This window comes from Sturnus vulgaris, chromosome 4 (assembly GCF_052056855.1).
Source record: "Sturnus vulgaris isolate bStuVul1 chromosome 4, bStuVul1.hap1, whole genome shotgun sequence".
NCBI lineage: Eukaryota > Metazoa > Chordata > Aves > Passeriformes > Sturnidae > Sturnus > Sturnus vulgaris.
The window spans coordinates 62405064-62423689 of NC_142246.1; the positions used below are offsets into that span (position 1 = coordinate 62405064).

An 18626-nucleotide genomic window follows, 5' to 3' on the forward strand; every position below is an offset into this window, starting at 1 on the left:
ATAAACTCATATAGTGTAGATCATTACTCTCCCATCTGTAATTTTTGAGTTTGAGAAGAGCCAAAAAATGCTATTCCCCCCCTCAACCTATTCTCACTTACTGCTAAGCCTCACCATTCTTCCTCTCAAACAACTAGCTACGGTTTTCCTAAAAATTAAGTCCCATCTTCTTGAGAGGGCATCTTACCCTCAATGCATATCTACCTCATATTCATTAAAGAATCATATCCCAAAGAAAACAACAAACACAATTATCTGCTGAACTGTCTGAGCTGCCCTCATTGATCAACAGAAGTGTCCTTGAGCTGTAAGATTTAAAAAATTGAAACAATTTATCAAGGAGAAAGACAGTCCTTAACAATTCATTCCCAAAAAACCCCACTGGTTTCACAGCAGATGCCCTCCAATCCCACATCAAAAACTAGGCTAGGAGGGGGATATATGAATTTGGATCAAAATTTAATCAAAATTTATCTTAAGCCTAAGAGATAGAACTTGACAGAACCTTTTTATTCTTCCCCAGTAAGCATTTCAGTGATACAAAATAATTCTGAAGTTACATGCTATTTGTTATTATTAATTATGAATCATATTTTAGTCACATAGTAACACATGCAGCTACTTGAATTTCATGTGCTTTCTTAGTGAAATAAGGAATTCAATAGTTGAACACTTTTTGTATAAACAATGTTGAAACTGCAATAATTATAAATATTACTGAGTATACTCTACCTATTTTGATATAAACACATCATCACATTCTGCTTTAAGAACTTTTAAATACTCCAATTTCTATTCCCATGAAACTGAGAATTCAATAAAGGGCTGGAGTATAAGCAAAAAATGGTCATGTGCATGCAAATTAGAAGTATTTGTACATATGGTTTATATTTCAGATGTTTTTAAGAGCACACATATTCCTTTGAGACAGCAGAAACAGTCAGGAAAAACTGATCTAAAGATGGAATGTCTGAACATGTCAATATAAATAATACTTAATGGTTCAAAAGACAGAAGATTCCCAAAGTTCACAGTTAAAAAATATGGGTCATAAGCTAAGGTTAAGCAAAAAAGTGAAAAAGAACCCTCTTACACAATATTAGTGATTTTTCAGCAATATGGCAGCGACAGGATATGCCTCAGGTCACTTAAAATCTTGGAGGAGTTCGAATTTAAAAGAAAACTCTCCATGCTGTCACATTACCAATAACAGTATCAAATGCTATTACAACAACCTGTAGCAGATTGCAAAACAATGCACTGCTGAACTGCACACTAATTAAGAACACACTAATGAAGCACAGTAAGGTTTAGTAAGTTGTTCAGCATAACTGAATGTGTCACACACTGTGCACCTGAGGTACTACTACCCCTAATAGTGCTGGAAGAATGAAGACAGTTGTTGTGGGTTGTGCATTTCCAAGAGGTCAGGGGGAAAGGAAGCTGCATGTCCCTGGGAATGATGAGGGAAATCCAGCTGTTTGCAGGCAGTGAGGAGGGAATGGCATTACTCAGAAAATAACCCTGCCAGTTAAAAGGAAACATTTGCATGCACTCTCCATGACTTAATCTGTCAAGTGAAAGAAAACCCTGCACCATTATTCACTTGCTTAAAAAACAAATAAACAAACAAACAAACAAACAATGCTTTATGGATTTTGAGAAATAGGATTGAAAAGCCACATGCACTTGAGTCAGAGCAGGAGGTAGAAACATTCTCTGTGTGCCTTCCTTTCATAGAAAATGTTCTTCTGCCAATGCACCATACAAGCCACAGAAAACAGCAGCCATTGTACCTAACACCAGATCCACTTAAGAAAATCGAAACTAAAAACATAATTCTTTTTGTTTGTACTAAGAGAACAGGACCTCAAGACAAAAGCTGATACAAACTCACATTTTTTGCAGATTTCTGTCAGGGCACACAAAACACATATTATTCTGTATCATATGTAAGCACCAAGCCGAGAAAAGGAGGAGGCTAGAAAAGGGTACTTGGGAATGTATAAGGAGCTTTTTATTGTAATCTGTACTTTTCCATAAAACTATTCCAATCAGATTATATCAATCCTGAACAAAAATAGTCAGCTGAGAGCCCACCACTGTATCTTGTTTCACACATGCATTGCTTTGCTCCTAAGGTGAATTCATCCATCATCTTATTCCCTGTTTCGTAAGATCTCCTGATTAGTCAGCCATCACCTTCAATACCATGAACAGATGAGCATTGTCAGAAAGTTTTATCAGCTCCCTTTTCACACTCTTTTTCAGATTAGCATCAATGCTGAACAGTATGAAGAGCCAAACAAACTTGTGCAATGTCAGTGACTACCCCACTTTGGAAAGGAACCTTGTGTTTCTGATTCCGAGGCAAGCGTCAAGTGACTGGCTGGATATGGTATCTAAATTATTTTAGTTAATCTTGTTAAACTATTCACTTCAAGCTTTTAAGATCATACCATCTTTTCTTAGTAATCTTTTTGTATTGATTTCCCTCATTTGATCTACATTTTTGTTTATTGATGTTTGAGTTTTAGAAAGATCATCTGATGCCTGCACCAAAGTAAGCCCACAGCCTGAAAACTACCTTAAATTCCTCCTTGAACAAAGATTATCATCATTTTACCATGATCTCATTTTCTGACCACTATTTTTAAGCCCGGGTTGTTGTTTGCCCCCAGGAGGCCTCCTGCTCCTTAGGAGTTTGACCACTCAGTTTTAGACAGCTCCAGTTAGGTGAGGTAAATCCCATATTCATTTCCCATATGAGTGCAATTTTTAAACTGGCCACCATCATGCTTGTTCAGAAATCTGAGTTACACAGATGTGTGCTCTAGCACTCTATAATCTGCTGAGTTTAAATGTATGAATATAAAAAGGAAGAGAGACCATATCAAGAGAATAACATTCATTTTGCATTAGGAAGACAGAAAACACACATTTATAATGTCTGTGGCCCAAGACATGTGTGTGAAATTACTTTATTTTGATTTCTAGTAGATTTTATGACCAGACATATGTCCCATCGTTTCTTGTGATCATTTAAAAGGTCATGAACCTCTCTCAGTTCATTTCCAATTGGAAGGTGACATATATCCAGGGCACCTAAAACTGAAACAAGAGCAAGATGGACAATATCAGCAGATACAAACTTAGACTGTCATCTTGAACATCCATGGATAATTCTGAGCTATGGCTTTTCATATCTTTGAGAATTTCTGCATTCCAAACAATACTCCTCCTTGAGGCAAAGCAAGATTAAGATTATTTGGTTTATTACTAAAATGATTCTTTCTAATCCTGTAAACTTGGCTCTTGCCCTAATACCTAAATAAATGTTAAAAAAAAAAAAAAAAAAGATTGCTTGAAGATAGCAAAGTGATCCTAGAAACTGATATATGCATCTCAAGTGCAAATAGTATGCTTCTTGTGACTTCAGAAAATAAGCCTCTGGTGGGAAAGAGAGGAGAGGAGAGGAGAGGAGAGGAGAGGAGAGGAGAGGAGAGGAGAGGAGAGGAGAGGAGAGGAGAGGAGAGGAGAGGAGAGGAGAGGAGAGGAGAGGAGAGGAGAGGAGAGGAGAGGAGAGGAGAGGAGAGGAGAGGAGAGGAGAGGAGAGGAGAGGAGAGGAGAGGAGAGGAGAGGAGAGGAGAGGAGAGGAGAGGAGAGGAGAGGAGAGGAGAGGAGAGGAGAGGAGAGGAGAGAAGAGAAGAGAAGAGAAGAGAAGAGAAGAGAAGAGAAGAGAAGAGAAGAGAAGAGAAGAGAAGAGAAGAGAAGAGAAGAGAAGAGAAGAGAAGAGAAGAGAAGAGAAGAGAAGAGAAGAGAAGAGAAGAGAAGAGAAGAGAAGAGAAGAGAAGAGAAGAGAAGAGAAGAGAAGAGAGAAGAATAACCAACCCCAAAGGTGATGCTATAAAAGGATGGTTATAACACTGTCGTAGAGCAAGATAAATTACCAGAATACTTTTTAAAAAGTCTATCTGCACTAAGAGTACGATTTCAGAGAGTATGTTTTGATAAATCATCTCAGAGATGCATTTAGATCAAGTACCAGCCTCAGCAGGTCTCCACAGGAGCTCTGGAGAAACACACTATGGAAATCACATTTCTGTTAGAAAATACATGAAAATCACATGTTTATTATAATAAAGATCCTGAGATAGATGCTGCATGAAGCTCAAATCAACATATCAACTCAATCTCCATCCATAAAGTGAAACAAGAAATTGACACTAAAATCCAAACAGTTGTTGTGTCTCTGAGGACCATGTCTAAGTCGGCCTTAACAACTCAACAGCTATTTAATTTAAACAAATCTGTGTTCCTCGCGGCTGTGTCCCTGCGGTTTTCCCCGAAAAAAATCTCGGGGTGTCCCTGTCCGTGGTGCTGAACCCGTGGCGCCGCGGCTGGCGGGATCAAGGCTGGCTCTGGGAGGGTCCCTGACCGTGGTGCTGCAGACGCGGGCTGGGGACAGAGGGACAGAGGGCTGCGGCACATCAGCCACACACCCATGGGACCCTTTGCAGCTTTGTCTCCCAGTTTTGGCAAGTGTGCTTCTGGAAATGATACAACACATCGGCTCAGCTGTCAGCAAGGATAATCGACCCATTCTATTGCTCATCCATGACAGCATCTGCTGAGAGTCACTGGCATTCCAAAGTTTCATAAATTACTTTTCCCCTTTCAGAAATGGGAAAAAATGATGTTATTAAGTCAAAACTTTCAAGGGAATATAACAGACTACTCAGCACTTTAGTTTGTACCGTTTCTAATTACAAAACAGATTATCCAATCTAAACAAAGAAATCCCGTAATTGTCCTAAAGTTCTAGCACTGCCATAGGATGTGAACTTAATAACCTTGCACAGCTTCCTTCAAAGACAGTCTTTATAATTCTGTTCCCACTTTCTCTTTTCATCTCTCTGTGTATGCAAAGAAACCAGATCAGGAAAAGAGGGTCTTCATTCTCCCAGCTAGATTTTGCTCTTTCATGGTTTCCTAAATGGAACCAACACAAGACAGGTTCTGCTCAGAGTCCTTCCTGCTTGTATGCTTCCCTTCTAAAAATTTCTCACATCGTGATTATGTCAAATGTTTAGGTCTGTCAACCTACATTTTAGAGAGGATGATGTGCTCTTCTCCTCCAAGAAGCAACTTGTATTTCACAAAAAAGCATGAAAACTTCTCTGAAAATGGAGAAATCCAATCAAAATCCATAACTGAATATAACATAAATAATGAAAAATGTGTGTCTTTTTCAGGCATCACTGATATCCTAGGTATTAGTCAGGCTGGCCTTAATACCTCTAACACTGTTTCTTGAGATATCCAAAATTCTAGAAAATTTAACGGACCTTCTGTTAAGTACCACGGATCCCCAAACAAATTTTGAAATATTTTGATTCCTGTAATTTCCTATTTTAAACAGGGATTCATGTGAAGCACCCTGAAAGGAAAAATATTTGTACTTTCCTTCTGAGGTTATCCTGTCTGACTTTGGAATACTTTTTAACTAAGTGGTGTCCTTTGTCACAGATACAGATGACAAATTTCCTACTTGAAATAACAGTGCTGAGCCCAGCAGTGCCAAGCCTCAAAAGTTTTAGCGCCTAAATTCCAGAAAATAAGTCACTGAAACTGCAGTCTTGTTATTTCTCACACTGTTCCTCTCATCCTCCTTTAATGTCCAATTTTTGAATACACTTTATGCTTAGAATGAAACTGAGTCCTGGTGAGTTCAACACTTTTAACTGCACTCTTTTTATGTGTATTCAGCATGAGCTGAATAAAATGTAATTTACATTTCCTATAAGAAAGCACTTGATTCACAGAATATCTGCACAGGTCTTAATGTCTCTTTAGACAAAAAAATTTCTTATAAAAATTTTAAAAACTCTAATAAGGTCACATCAAACCATTTTTTAGTTTCTAGCTCTTTGCCAAGAGGTAAATAACTAAGCAAATTTCATGCCCATCTCAATCTGCTTCCACACAAGGGAAAATCTGAAGCACAAGTTTTATATGCAGTGCATTTGTGCTCCTGAAATGGACACCCTGCAACAGAATTCAGGCTGGCATGCTGAAGAACACCCAACAGTGAAGCTGACACCAGAACAACAAAACTACTCTAATTTTTCATAGTAAAAAAAATCTATTACTTCTCCTCTGTCAAGGTGTGTTTTTATATTAGTGGCTCCCACATATCAATTAAACAGCTCACTTCACTGAAGGTGAGAGCTATTTGTTGCTTTTGTACACTTGACTGGAAAAGAAGTCATTACATACATAACAACCTCCATAAAACTGATGATGATTTAGCAAATATTGCATGGAATAGATAAAAAGATGAATAAAAATATTATTATGTACACATGTAGCTATAGTGCAGAGAAAAGAAGATTTAAGAGTAGCATAAATTTCTTTTTCCAGTAGTGTCAGTTTATGATCTTGCACAAATGCTGTGCCTCACGAAAGGAAAATTATCAACAGCTCCTCGCATACAGCAAGATCTTGTAACAAACTTTTGAGAGTATAAAATCATGCTTCCATATCTCAGTATTTGCCATGTATTTTTACTTCTATTTTCTTTCCTTATCCAAGTTCAGAAATACAATGCAATTGAATGCTTCCACTGAATAAGGAAAAGAATGGGCTTATGAATAACATAAGTAATGCAGAAAAAGCCACACGTTCTGGTGGGAAACTGTGCCTGTTGTATAAATAAAATATATACCACTATAAATATAATATGTAATACTAAATCCAAACCATAGTCACCTCTTAAGGAATAAACACTTGAGTCAAAGCAGGGTAACAGACTGGCAGTGCACTCCTGGCATTTGTCAGGAGCGCTCATCAGGCTGCCAGCAATATTAACCACAATCCATTTCAGTTGCTTTGGTTTATCATTGTGTGACTGACATTCAAAACAGTGCCAAAGAAGCTGCTTAAATAAAGTGCTGGTTTAACCTACACTCTGCAGTTCTTTAGAACTGTGGACTCCTAGCTGACACATTAAAAACACTGTTACATAGATCTGACACCTGCGATTTCTAAATAATTTTTAGAAAGTAAATTCTTCATTGTCTTAGGTAGCAAAAAAAAGTCAAAATATTGACCTGACTTGCTTTCTGACAGATCAAAATCAAAGTTTTCCTTTTCTTTACAGAGTGGGAGCACTAAACTGTGATGAGTTTCTGGGCACGCATAAAGAAAGAAAATAAATTACTGTTAAAACCATGTAGACATTTAAGAGAAATATCTCTAAATATTCTCAAAACCTTTAGAAGTGCAAAAGCATAGACATGCTACAATACATAATTAGTGCATATTTGGAAGCATTACCCCCAAGATTACAGTGCTACAATGAAAATATAACGATATACACGACATCCACAAATTTTCATAGTAGAATATTAGCAAGGTACCCGATACTTGTACCAGATACTTGCCACAAATTCATTTGACACAAAGTTTAACATTCAAGCTACGTAGAGTTGATACTGCTAGAAATGCCAAAACAGTAACCAAAACTTGAACTGTTTTATTTGAAACAGGTATGGCATAAAGACTCTCACAGTGTGTGTATATGTATGTGCATATATATATATATATATATATATATATATATATATATGCAATAATCATGTGCTGTTTAAAGTTCCCACTTCTCAAGCAAATGCTTGAGAAGGTTGAATAGAGATAGAGTTGCAACCTAAGTAATATTCTCCCTCAGCACCAGCAATGGAAAGATTCCCTCAGAACTCAAAGCACACTTAGCAATCCTCCTCAAAGACTATTTTCATGGACAGAGAAATCCATATAACCAGGCAATGTTAATAAAAAACCACGTAGAAATAGAGGAGGTTTGCTATCCAATCTCTCAAATGGGGGCAAGTGCTGCACCCAACTTAAAATGAAGAAAAAATGTTCTGTTTCGGGGAGGAGGAAAGACCAGGACTACAGTGCTGATGGAATTGACTCTTTACAAATGGAAATGCAATTACAAAGAGACCCCTCAGAAGTACAGCACCTGGAGAATCCCCTTCCTTGTCTTCAATGATTTCAGCAATGGCACGACCTATGCAGAAGCCTCACTTAACAAAAGTAATGGAAAATAAGGTTGCAAAAATCATGTAATCACCAAGGAATTTGTTAATGATCAGTACATTTATTTTATGTACTAACTCAAGCTACACAGGGCTGAAGTTACTTTTAAGTTTTCAATGTTGATTTAAGTGCAATTCACAAGAGTACTCTAGCTTGGTGATAGATATTTTTGGCTGTAAACTACCTTCAGATACATTCTGGCCAGGAGATTATTAAATAGCATTTATTGAATTCCACAGAGAAAAAGATCTTTTAAAATAAATAAATGTTTACTTTTTAAAGATTTGTTAAAATATAAAATATGTGCAGGTTTACCCACAAACGTCACCAATCTGTGTCAGGCAGACATTCTAAGAAACCTTAGAGTTAATGGCTTACTCAAATGATGCAACACTATTAGGAAATATTACAACAACTTCAGTAATCAGATTTGGATTACCTCAGAATCTCTGATTTGGACTTAAGACCATCATTTCTTTATGTACATTTATACATAGAAAAGGTAGGCTATAATCTTCAAATATATATACATACTGAAATATATACATACATATATACATGTATATCTATACATGTATATATTTGCTGACTATACAGTACCCTTTTAAAGGCTGAAATACTAAATCAGTAATAAAACCTTTTCTGGAGATTTTCACAGACCTATGTTTAGTTTAATCAATTGCAAACGGAAAGCAAAAACTTTTAAAGCTGCCATATTTCCACGGGGATTTTTTTTAGTAGCAAATTATCAATTTATATGAGACTTAAAAGAAAAAAAAAAGCTATAATTAAAATACTCTCCTTACCTTTTCTACTAATTAGCTATATTGCTCCACGTGCCAACCATTTCCCATATAAGCTACCTTTTAGAAAAAGATCCTGCTTGCTGATCAGTGCACTCGGTCTTTGTAGAGAAAATGAGAGATACTTCTACTTTGTAAAATGAAATAGTCCTTTCTGGGAAAGCATTGCAAGAGAACAATCACATTCTATAAACAGGCTGTATATTGAGTTTGCAAATGGTGGGAGGCCTGTGGAAAAATCCCACAAGGCTACTCTGCCAGAAACGAATTGTTTGGAAAAGTTGTTCAAATCTGCCAATGTCTGTCTGACAAAGGACAGCTGCATTACTCCAGCATACCTGAAGGGGTACACAGAAGTGATAAAATAAAATTTCTACTCATTGGAGTACAGGCAGTGATTTAAAAGTACCTAAAAGATAATGGTATCATGTGGTTTGCTACTAAAAAAAGCACAATTCTCATCAGAAAAACAGACAAAAAAGGCTAATTTCTAGTCTTTAACAGCCTCAGCATTTCTAACTTCATTAAAATTTGAAATGAAATGTAATGTCTATGTTCCAACTAGGAGCACCTTCCAACAACAATTATTAGGTTGGTATAATCAAAAGCAATAAGAATACATTAATTATTCATTTTCACACAATCTGATTCCTATTATCAGCACACACATGAAGAAATGAAACACTGCTAATGGTCGTGCAGGTAACATTAAGATATTAAACATATCAGAAAATGTTTACAAGACTGCAAACTACTATGATAAAAATACGAAGCTATACTTTGATGACAAATACCTTTGACAAATCCCTGAAGTTGCTAGGAAGTGTAAGGTCCAACTCCTCTGACTCATAGTTGGTGATAACCCAAGGGAAGACAGGGTACTGATTCAAATCATTGTAAGTCCGACCTGACAAACAACAAAAAATCCCCCACTGTGAATAAAGAGTTATATTTAACTAAAATACCAATCTCTAAAGATACAACAATAGAACTTTATGAGCTGTTTGAAAGAACTGCAGTTTATTTCAGATCTGTTATCATTTCAATATTCTACTTTGCTTTATTGAAAGGATAATGGAAAAGTTGACAATATGCTAGTATTTAATCTAAAACATTTCAGCCCATTTCACTTTAATTGTAAACTCTTTTGCATACAGTAAGATTGACAGTTAAATTCACTCATTTCTGACACATTTCTCCTTCCTTTGTTTACATCATCTTGTCTTCCATTTCCTTAAGGTGGAACACTTCAAAAAATGGAGGGTCAGTGATTTTTGTTGATACTAAAAATTAGAGCATTCTTCTTTTTCATAATGTCTTTAAAAAGTGAAAGAAGAATGAAGCACCTCAGGAATTTAAGCTGAAGAATTTTTCAATTAATAACTGTTTCATCTAGAAAATTCACTTTGAGGGGAATTCATCCTTGCCCATTGTTCATCTGTGGATAGGCCAACATTCACCACGACAGAAAATTTGGTCTGCATACAGGTTCATGTGTACATCTTCATGTATCTAAGCTGGAAATAATACACTTCTTCCAGTAAAACTGAAATATTCAATTACAATAAACATAGACCATGCACACATTCACACCCTGGTTTCTAAGTTTAAAATGCAATTTTTACATGGATCTTTTTATTTCATTGTTGCAGAGGCTCATTCATTCATATCATCTTCAATCAGCATGTTCTTGAGATTTTGTTCAGCCTGGTCTTACAAGTCTCCAAACACAGGTTTTAACCTCTCTTCCATAGGAATATTATTTTACAATTCAATCTGTACGATTGTCAGAAAATATTTTCTAAAACTCCACCGAAGTTTTTCTTTTCCCAGTTTTCTTACACCACTCAGTATTTTTCCATCCTGGTTTGCAGAACTTTTTAATGGTAGAGTCAGTCTTTCCCTAGTCACTTGGCTGTACTGCACATTACCTGTTATTGAGGATTAAGGCTACTTACATGACACTGGGATAACTATCTTTCTTTTAACCCCCTATCATGGGCAACTCAACTTTCCCTCTTTCCTTAACGTTATCTTTTTGCTTCTTTTAACCTCAAACAATAAGAATTCCATTTATTATTTCAATAATAAAGCTGAAAAGAGTCTTTCATTAGAGCCACAGAAAACAGTGTCATGATGTGCCTCACTCAGCTTGAGCAGTAACAAGGCAAGCAGATCGACCCCTACTTTTAAAAATCTGCCAGCATCCTGGCACCTCTGACTCGATGACTGATTACACAAAGCACCAAAACTGACCATTTGTATAAAATGCAATTAGTGCAAGCACAGGCATTTGTTATATCAATCGTGTTAGCAAGAGCCAAGCCTGAAAGGGAATTAACAGACCTTTCACCACTGTCAATACCACAGAAAAAGCTGAAAATTGAGAAATTTTCCAAGCTGCTCAGAGGACAGAATAAGTTGGAAAATAAAAGGGATATCATGAGACCCAACAGTCAGCCTCCACTTAGTAAACTGAAGTCCAGCTGGTTAGAAGCTGATGGAGCAAGCTCGGTTAAACAAAATATAGCTTAGCTATTACAGAATGAGTGGTTAGGACAAAAAAACGTGGATACAAATGAACAGCAGCACTGTCAATCCATGCACTGCACCCTTTTTTGAGACCAATCATGCATCCTGTAACAGTAGCATTTATTTGCTCCAGGAATATCCTGCTCCCTGGCTGAGATTTCCCAGCCCCTCCAGAGAACTTGTTGCATCTGTAATATTTAGGGAGGATAGTACTTATGAAAATTAAACCTTAGAATACTAAAGGTAAAGAAGTTCCTATTTCTAAGGCTTTCCTAAGTAGTTGACAGTCTACACAGCTCCTGTACCCCCACAACAGTCATGATATTCTGATTTTAAGTGCAGCTCAGTACAGCATTATGAATACTTGTCTTACACAAACATAAATATAATTACGAATAAAGTAAATTCAGGAGGATTTTTGTGAGGTTCTTCAGGACATAATCATACATAGAAAAAAATTACTCATTAAAAGAGCAAAATCTAGTTGTGCCCCATGACTGCTGAGACTGTGCCATGATTAACCCCATTTCTGTGTAATTACAGTAATTTGGATGTATAGTAATTAGCAATACCTGCTATAGTGTTTAGAAACATCAGATATTCAAAGTTGGAAATCTCTCGGTGTTGCCACCGCTGGGTCATGTTGGAAGCTTTGAAGATCTGTCGTGGACTAGCCAAAGAAATGCGTCTGAAAACAAAGAAAATTGGAAGAAAATAATGAGAAAACCTGGTGGGTCTTCCTTTTCTACATAACTGATTTTTAGTGGCAGTAGTACATATTCTTTCTACCAAGTTTATGGTAGATTTCTCGGGAGATCAAACTGCCACTTGGATACTTGAAGTTCATTTTTAAAGTTTTATAATCTAATAAGAATAAAAAGAATTAAAGCATCTGACAGCTGAATATGTCAAGAAAAATATGTTGAAAAATTTCCAACAGAAACCTTTACAGCTGTGCAAATTCAGCTGCTCCATGACGGCTTGATGTATTACAGAAATATGTTACTGGAGATTTAGAGATGGAATATAATTAAATAAGAAAATTGCAATACTTTCAGAATTTCATGTAAGAATAAAGTCATCTTTAAGGAGAGGTTTTTTAAATCCCTAAAGAACAAAGGAAAACAATGATAAGATGATAGAATTTCATTATGAAGTCCATCCTCGTGAGATTTAAATTCTGGGCAGTGTTGGGGAGTGAGTCATAAATAACTCAAACTTTTAGAATTTGATGCCAGATTTCCTAATGTTTGTGAAAGAAGATTGTAAAGTCATTCCTTGGAGTGATAAATCAAACAGAGAAGAGTTTATCATAAAATTCCCAAGACTGTTTTGTTCATAACAAAAACATCTGTAAATACCAAATCCACATCACTTAGGGAGGAAAAAAATATATATGTAGTTTTAGTTTAAAAATCTTTACAGGTATTGGTAAATAATTTAAAGAAACTGTAACTGATTTTCTTTTAATAACCTCCATTATGTTGCAAACAAATTGATCAGTACAAATGGATGTGAAATATTGAGCAAATGTGTCCTCAATGTTAAAATTTTTCACACATAATTTGTTTCTGTAAATAGAAATCCTGATGTTCTTACAGAACAGCTTTAATTGCAACCCAAGAGATGGGTTTTTTTTCACGGACTGCATAAAAACACTACAAAACACAACAGAAAACATCCCAAACTATTTTAATCCCATTTCTACGTACAGAAATCTATTAAAAATAAACACTTAAAGTAAAAGCAACCAAGATACTCCCTAAGGGTTTCCTGCTCCATGTTCTGTAAACTAGTAGGTGTAAATGCTTCAAACCACGTGGGCTGGATTGATGGGAAAAAAAAAAAAAAAAGAAGTCTTCGAACTGACAGATAAAATAAACTCAAATTTTAAAATACCTGGTCTGGGGTAGTCCAAAGATGGTACCAATACCAACCCGAGGCAGGCAGTTAACCACTTTCTTTACTGTTGCTTGGTCAGGGAAGTTGAACATGACACCCACTGTGAGTACAAGAGTTGAAATACAGCATGATTTTACACATTTTAGGCTTTCTCAACCAACACAATGCAACCCTAAGCTCAGGTGTTCAACAGATCAGACAAGTTTCCTTCTGGTGGCTGTAGATACAGATTTTTTTAATTTCCAGAATTCCTTTTATATGTCACTAACATGAATGTCAAGAGAAGTTGTCACTGTTGCACATCTTAAAAGGTCTACATTTGTTTTCCTTTATGAATAGAAATTAAACCTATAGGCACAGATTGACTGTCTAGAACTAATTAAAAAATGTATGCATTAACTGGTTCACACATTTACTAATTTACTTTCTAGATATTTTCTAGAAATAGTCTTCAAAGTATTATCTTCCTATTTTGTCTGAAACATGTGTATGACATGAAACAGCAATCTAAAAATCTAAATAACAAGCTAATTATAGTATAACTTTCAGAGAGAAGAAGTGTTTATGCACATGATTCATATTCTGTTGGACTATACCATTACCAAAACAATGTTCTATTTTAAATAAAGCATGAAGGCATAGCAGTCACTGGTCTAATCCAGTAGTGAAATTCTTTCGTTCCATTGTTCTTGGTGTGTACAACTAACAACTATCAACCCTCCAAGGGGGCACAAAAAATCCTTCATGCATAACAGATCAGAGGTAGGACTGTCTTGAGCAGGAGTCCTCAGAGAATGCCAAATAAACACGTGGATATAAAGGAAAGTGATAACGCACAGTGCTCACTCTTGATCATAATTCATCATTGAAAAAAGAATTTGAAGGAGAAATTAAATTATGAAAAAATACTAACTTAAATACTGATACATTTAATGTAAGCCCTTCTCTCTATCTACACAAATCCATGTCAAAACAGACATGACTAAACATCCAAACAGAATGCACCTGTCCCCACATCCACAGCTGTCATTTCTTTAAGCTCACTGTACCTCTGTTTGCCATGAATATCTCCAGTGCTGTATTTTGCAAGAGGTAACGTCGGGAAAAGATGGATCGAATCTCTGAGAAGAGCCATTTTCCATGGAGTCCTTCTGTATATGCCAGAATCTAGGAAGAACAGACAGAGAGGATGTTTTAAATATATTAAAAATGGACAGAGAAAAAGAGAAACACTTTGATACACGAATATGGATTCTACCAAATACATGCAAAACCTGCCCCAGAATTAAAATATGCTCAAACTTCAAATCCTGCTATGGATCTATACTGCATTTTTTGTACTCCTGATTTCAACTACTCGTATTAAATATTTTAAACATCAGCTCGCATTTTTTCCTTTAAAGGCAACTGTCTATTTTTCATAACAGTTTCAGAGTTTCAAAAACATTATTAGATGTTTGGCACTTCAGCAAAGCATAAAACCATATTCTGAAATGTATTTCTAGTAGCATTAGACAAATCTGCACTCCCTTCAGCATTGGAATAACAGGCCTGTAACAAATAAGCAAGAAAAAAATGTCTTCGAAGAAAAAAAATGTTCCTTAGGTTTATCGTAAAGGCAGCATTCATTAATTCTGGAACCAGAAAGGTTGGCTGTATAAGAGGTTAAGTATCATTTTGTCAGCTAAGGTTAAACACAAACCTGCAAATGAACTCAGCATAATCTCTCTATGGAGTAAGCGGTTGTCAAAGTAACTTGTTACAATTCCTGTCATCCCATCTGACAGACACAGATGCTTAGGCTGCCGTCACAATTCAAACTAATCCCATTTTCAGTCCTCAGCCACTTTGTTTCTTTGTTGCTTCACTTTTTCCTTTTCGTTTCAAAGCTTAATTATGTAAGTGTTAAGGGACAGAGAGACTGGTCACTTCTCTCCCTCAGATTAACAAATTATAGGAGAAGGAAAATCTGAGATTTGTCAATTTTAGCAAACACAAAAGCTCTTAATAGAAACCCATTAGAGAAAAGGAGACTCAGGCGCAATCCTTGTTAACATCACTCTTACCACAATTTCACTCAAGCAATATATTGCATATAAAAACGAAAAAGTGACATTCAAGTCCTTAACATAACAAAGACTGTTAATGAAACCAACCATTTCTTTACAGGTTTTTAACAAAGGAGGATTTTGCCTCACATGTAGCATATATTGACAAATAAAACCTGCATTTTTGTAGCACAGAGAGCAGATGCACCATTATAAAAGCACTACACAATACAGCATAAAATATTGTACCAGTTTTGTGAACTAAAAGCAAACAAGACTGGCAAACCAAAAGCCGATAGCACAGATCAGAACATACAAAGCAAATCATCTCCCACACCTTCTTTCTTTTTACCTAATCCCTCGTCTTCACCTCAATACAAGTGCCACAGTCAACTTCTCTCTCAGCAAACACACACACACACATAGAAAGAGAAGGAAAAAAACTATGTAATTATTCCAGTACAAAATTCTAGAAATGTGATGAAAGGACCAGAGATTGTCAGTGGCTGCTAAACATTTCTGGAGCTGGGGAACTAACAGACTTGGGCCAGGCTGACATTTCCCACAGCACACCCATAACCCATCCACACTAATTGGCAGATCTGTATAATTCCACGGTGCTATTCAGAACCACCGCAGTTGGCTTTTGTCACATGCATGTAAATATCCTCTAAGAATACAACATCAAAAGAGGTAACAAAGGACACAAAGTTCATGCAGTGCTCGTGCACAGAAATCTCTTAGTACTTTTTACTGGTATTCATCCATCTTATGATCTTGAAATTGGAGCTTCTAATTGCAATGATTGATTTTTTGAGATGAACAGCAATGTGGTAACCTCCACTTTTCTCCAACAATTAAAACGCACCAGCCTTGTCCCCATCGGTCTGTGCATGGCAAATTCGAACAGTTATTATGTGGGTACTGTGAGTAAAACCAGCACACTAAATAATTATTAGTTTATTATTAATTTACCCTGCGAAGTGAGGGTTTTCTGTGAGAGTGGAACACTGTGTGAAGCCCAGAGCTTGCTGCCTGCAGCCTCCTCCAAACGGGAAGGGAAAGCAGCAACTTGAAAAGAGCATTGGTGCCTTGCACCGTGCACCTCGCAGAGCCACGGTGAAGTGACTGGATTCGGTGAGAGGATTTACAGCGGGAACTGGAACAAACACCACACAAACACCACACAAACACCACACACACACCACACAAACACCACCAGCCATCCTCAGAAACGCTCATTAACAAAACTGCTCCGGAGACACAAGCAGCTGAGGCCAGGCTGGATCATCCCGGGCTGGAGCAGGAATGCTCTGCCTGCTCTGCGGCCTCACTTCAAAGTCTCTGGAGTTCAATTAAAACTGGATTAGGTGGGAGCAGGCCTTCTTTGGGACGCTGTGCTCTCGGGAGCTGCGGGCACACTGACAGCACCCCAGACAGAGGGCTGGATGGCCACTGAACCAGCTGCCATGGCAACCACAGCATCGCTCCACCTAGGGCACATGAAAGGTCCAGGAGACAAACGCATCTCTTTCATGTGTATTGCTAAGTGTTCCTCTTGAAAATCCTCCCTAGAAAATATTATTAGAAACTCCTACTTGCAGAAACGGACTCGTTCTTCAAATTAAACTCAGCATTTTTATCCTGGCAAACAATTGTGTTTTGTTTGGTTCTTTTAAAATCACTTCTGACATCAGAATTACAACTTTCAAAAACTATTTTTGCATTTCTCTATTTTCACCCATAAGCCACACAACACAGAAATCCACTTCAGAATTTAAGAAGTGGAGTTCTGTGTTGTGTGGCTTATGGGTGAAAACAACTATGTCCTTCATACCATTGCACAATATTTTTGAGGTTAAAACCAACTCATTCCTGCCTTTTGTCACCATCAGTTTTGGAACAAGTTGTGGAGCAGTGACTAATGAGACTAATTAAAATCTAATTTAATCTTCAGAAATAGTACCACCTTCCCCGTGTGAGAAAGTATTTACAGGATTTCAGTTGACTGAACACATCAGATTAAAGTTCAATTCACTGCATATTTCATTTGTTTCAAAAGATACAGCACCTTACAGGAGAAAAGACAATTTATACTGTTTACCATTCCATTTAAAAACACATAAAAAATGAGGCAATTGTAAAATTCTACGGTTCCAAAAATCTCATCAGACAAACTGTTCTGTAATTAGACTCTGGCATCACCAGATGAACAGGCGTCATGACAACACTACTAAAAATACAAAATTACTTTCCCCTTTGCATGAAGTCCCTTCTTTTACTTCAAGTATTAAAAGTGAAGATCTAAACCTGTACTCAGTCACTGTATTCATGGTGATGGCCCTGACACTGCACAGATGCAAGAAACTCCCCAAGAAATTAGTGAGTAAAGAACAGCCAGCTTCAAATTCTACTTTGGAGGTTCATGAAAGCTCAGGTAGCACAGTGCTGACCACAAATTAAGATCATACATAAATAAGTGCTCACGATTTACAGTCATATATCAGCTAATTTCCCAACACTAAAATGCTCATTTACTTGGAAGCTATTTTGTCATTTTAGTTTTTAATACAAATGCTCATTCTACCTTTTCTTCAAAACCATCCTTTAATGTTGATCATAGACAATGTCTATTGTAAAATACCTTATGCAATAGTTTAAAAAACACCCCCATCAGTACAGCTGCCTCCTGAATTAGAAAAGCAGTATTTTACTGAAGACTAAATGAACATTTTGCTTTGCCCGTTAAGCAAGATGATCAGCTATCGTGTATTTTATTTTATTTTAGAGAAAAGTACTATTGATCTTGAAAATGTGAATAGGCTAGAAGTAATTAAGTCTGCAAACGGATTATAGAACTGAAACAGTAATTGAATAATTATATTACTTTACTATGCCAGCCAATTTAACTGCCATGAGTAAAATAAAAGCTAAATAGCTTATTTTATAAGCTGATGCACATTTGTTTAATTTTAAACAAGTTATAATGTAAGTCAAAGGGAAAAAACCCAACAAATCATTGAATAAAAATATAGAGCATTTAATTTACATTCTAATTTGGTTATAGTTGAGTGATAATATTTATAAATACATTCTAGCAGTATTCGAGGTCATTTGGGGTCATTTTTACTCAGGAAGGCAAAATTGCAGCACCCAGAGGCTACAAAATTTGACACTCAGTTCACAAGAAACCTGGATTTCTACCTTAACCTCAGCCTTGCAACTGAGGATCCTTGGA

At 36.5% G+C, this 18626-nt stretch overlaps 1 protein-coding gene across 5 annotated transcripts in view; it reads right to left on the reverse strand.

Annotated features, from left to right (window-relative positions):
• The window catches only part of LRBA (LPS responsive beige-like anchor protein), a 361227-nt gene that overhangs the window by 105674 nt on the left and 236927 nt on the right, over nt 1-18626 (reverse strand). For all 5 annotated transcript variants that reach the window (XM_088164094.1, XM_014878944.2, XM_088164093.1 and 2 more), the window contains 4 exons: nt 14390-14507; nt 13338-13440; nt 12011-12126; nt 9701-9813 (listed from right to left, as the gene is read on the reverse strand). In XM_088164094.1, coding sequence (XP_088020220.1) covers nt 9701-9813; nt 12011-12126; nt 13338-13440; nt 14390-14507 — 450 coding nt within the window. The remainder of the gene's footprint in view (nt 1-9700; nt 9814-12010; nt 12127-13337; nt 13441-14389; nt 14508-18626) is intronic.